The sequence below is a fragment of the Physella acuta genome, unplaced genomic scaffold (genome assembly GCF_028476545.2).
Source record: "Physella acuta isolate Inbredline_101_S28 unplaced genomic scaffold, ASM2847654v3 ptg000150l, whole genome shotgun sequence".
NCBI lineage: Eukaryota > Metazoa > Mollusca > Gastropoda > Physidae > Physella > Physella acuta.
Window position 1 is genome coordinate 1,729,675 of NW_026731669.1, and position 3,242 is coordinate 1,732,916.

The 3,242-nt window shown below is 34.4% G+C and overlaps 1 protein-coding gene across 1 annotated transcript; it reads right to left on the reverse strand.

Annotated features, from left to right (window-relative positions):
* Nucleotides 1–474: 474 nt before the first annotated feature.
* LOC131935638 (uncharacterized) lies at nt 475–2,602 on the reverse strand. The gene is made up of 2 exons (XM_059292145.1): nt 2,419–2,602; nt 475–2,071 (listed from the first exon to the last, which is right to left on the reverse strand). The coding sequence occupies exons 1-2, from the start codon at nt 2,459–2,461 to the stop codon at nt 1,164–1,166; spliced, it is 951 nt and encodes a 316-aa protein (XP_059148128.1). The 5' UTR covers nt 2,462–2,602; the 3' UTR covers nt 475–1,163.
* Between the last annotated feature and the right edge of the window lie 640 nt (nt 2,603–3,242).

Here is a 3,242-nt window from a genome sequence, read left to right on the forward strand (position 1 = left end):
AACTTCATTTTGTTTTAAAGTTTAAACTTACAACTCATGACAGCATGGCGCAAAGATCCACATCACAACAGACTGTGTTTAACAAAAATGTACACATGATAACATCAACAGACAGAAGACATTAAAATAACAGAAGAAACTTTTTTCTTTTACCATTTAATGTCGTTTAGTGTGAACAATTTGTAAAAAAATACAAACAGTATGAATATGGACATTTATAATGGTAGGCTTCATTAAATTTACGGGTAATAGCAGGCCTATAGGTATATGTCATGACATACCTTTAGGTATAAGCACTTACTATTTTACTCGACCTTGTCGTCCCATTTCTCCAGTTGCTAATTAACGCCCTGCTTTACAGATTTCATGTTTGAAAACTTTGACTCAGTGTTTTAAAGTCACATTAGTAGTTTTATCACTGCCAATCTAGCAACTTTTTCAAAGTTGTTTTATAATATCACAGTCAGATTGTTTCTAGTCATTTAAATTGTTTACACAAATATCAGCCAATGACAGCATCATATTACTTTTTATTTCTTTTGGAGCAGGTCTAGAAGCGACGGAATATCTAAATATAGCATTTAATGTGTCAGATATTTTTAAATGATTAAAATCCCACCTTTTTCTAATTATCTCATTCAAACTAGTCTAACAGGTGTATTGGGCACAAACAAATCGACTTTGTTGTAAACTTACAACACATGACAGCCTGCCGACATCACAACATGCGCTGTTTAACAACAACTTAAACATCAACAGACAGCAAAGATTAAAATAACAACAGTAGAAGAATATTTTCTTTTACCATTTAATGTCGTTTAGTGTGAACATTTTGTAAACTGTATGAATATGACATATGGAATAATGGTTACAATTAATTTACAGGTAATAGCCAGCCTATCATGTTTATGACAACAGTTTGCCGACAAAAGTTGTAAGTAAATTATTTAAAATATTAGGAAAAAAAATCCATCAATGTACATGCAAATAAATTCGATTAAATGGTTTACATCAATCAAAACATTTGTTTTAATCATTTTAATGTGATAAAATGTTTACATCACATGCAAGGCTTAACACAATCAGTTTAATGACGGGAAAGGTTCCGCCATTTTGTTTGTTTACATTGTGTAGACAAGGGGAGAGAACTAAAAGTTACATCATTAACACACGTCCCCACTATAATTTCCTTTAGAGTCACATCCACTGTGAGGATGGCCATACCACATTCTGTCATATGCCAGTCTGAAGACATACGCTCCACTGGAGCCAGAACATGTACATGTTGTGTACCAGTACCTGGTGAAGTAGCCATCCCTCTTATGTTCGTGTGTCCATTTTCCTACAGAGACCTGTTTAGGACAGCCATGAGGATGTGACACTATAACGGTCAACTTGTCCACATCAACAAATCTCGTGTATTTGTTCCTTACTTCCCCACATAGATCAACAAAGCGCTGCAACATCTTGTCCAGTTCATCAACCAACTTTAAGTCACATGTCACATAACTCAACTCACACCAGTCTCCCTCAATGTCTGCCGCACCCACACCCACCTCCCAGCCATCAAGACTGACCACTGGACTTTCCTTGTCATCAAAACCTAAAACACACCTGGTCTGTCTCGCCTCACTGTCATCAAACACCACGTGTGTGGCTGTCAACACATTCACCTGCCCCCACACTTTGCTGGGTGTGGCAGAGACTTGACACTTGGCACAACGACAAGTTTTGTCACTCTCTGTGTTTTTGTACACACCATACACCCTCCCCGTCCCTAACCTCATCACGTGACGTCCTCTGTCATTATAACATGGATATGGAAGTTGAGTGTCTGGGTAAAACTCTGGTCTCTCTAGACTGGTGAATTCAGTCTTTACCTGGACAGTTAGGGCTGCCAATATTAAGATTGTCTCAAACATAAGGTCGTCCTGGTAACGTGAGGGGAGATAATTTATGTTGAAATCTTTAAGAGGTATAAAACGTTTGTGACCTGGATTCTTCTCACAGCCAGCAACAAGTTTGTGTAGATCAGCTTCTCCTCCATAGCACATCTCAGCTTCATGATTTCCTACAGAACAAGGGAAACAACATTATTTAAACTGCCTAAAACAGATAAATACTGCTATAAAATTCACATATGATTTTAAATACCTATATGTTCTAAATCTGAAAACAAAAGTACGTGTTAGTCAGATTATCTACTTATAGGAACATGTAATAACCCAAACTCATAAAAATAAACAAAAAAACAATTTCTGATAATGTACATTAAAGGATTCCTCTACCTGTTGACATAAAATCACAACATAATATCATTGTTTTGCTAGATTATCACATATTTATACAGGATTTAATCAGATCTAGTTTATATCAAATAACAACACTTTATTTATTTAGCATGAAGTCGTTTACTACCTGTAACTGTAGACAATTTTGGCTTTTTGTTGGAATTTCCCATGGCATGTGTAGCTATAAATATTTACTGTGTAAGCAAGGAGGCTTGGTATGGCTGTATTTTGACTTGAATACAAAACTTCTTGTCAGGAGAGGAAACCACTTGAATGAACACAATCGGCTGCCAAAACTGGATGATCTGAAATTAAACAGTTACATTAAATGCTTTTTCAATAATTCATAAAGAAGGCAAAGTACCAAAATAATGCTTCAACAGGATGAAATAAGGAGACTAATCATTATAGTATCATAACAACATATCTATGTGACTTACATTACTGCAGTAAATTATAATGTATCAGCCTAAAACCTAATTCTAGTGTTTAAATTATATTGTCTGCTAAAGGTGTTATGCATACATTAATAAGTACATTAAAAGATTGGATCCTATCTCTCAGTCTAGCATAATCAAACATTCACTTTTAAAATATGCATTTCAATATTTTTAAAAGTAGCCCCTCAGATGAACAAAATTATCATCTCGCAATTTAATTTTATAGGTACTTAAATAATTGAGGGGTTTTGTTTAAATCTATCTTGTATATTTACACTTTATTCTATTACAGAATTTAGATTGTCTTTTCCCATGGTACAGTTTAATTTATGTTTCAAATGTTTCTATGGTTTCTTTTTAGAGCACTCGTTTTTGCCACTGTCATGTATGTAATGTATATTATTATGTCCTTTTGATAGAAGTAGGCTTACATAAAAGCACAATACTAAGGACCTTATCTCTTCAATGAAGATTATCAAGATGTCCTTAGAAATGTTGTAAAAATCATATT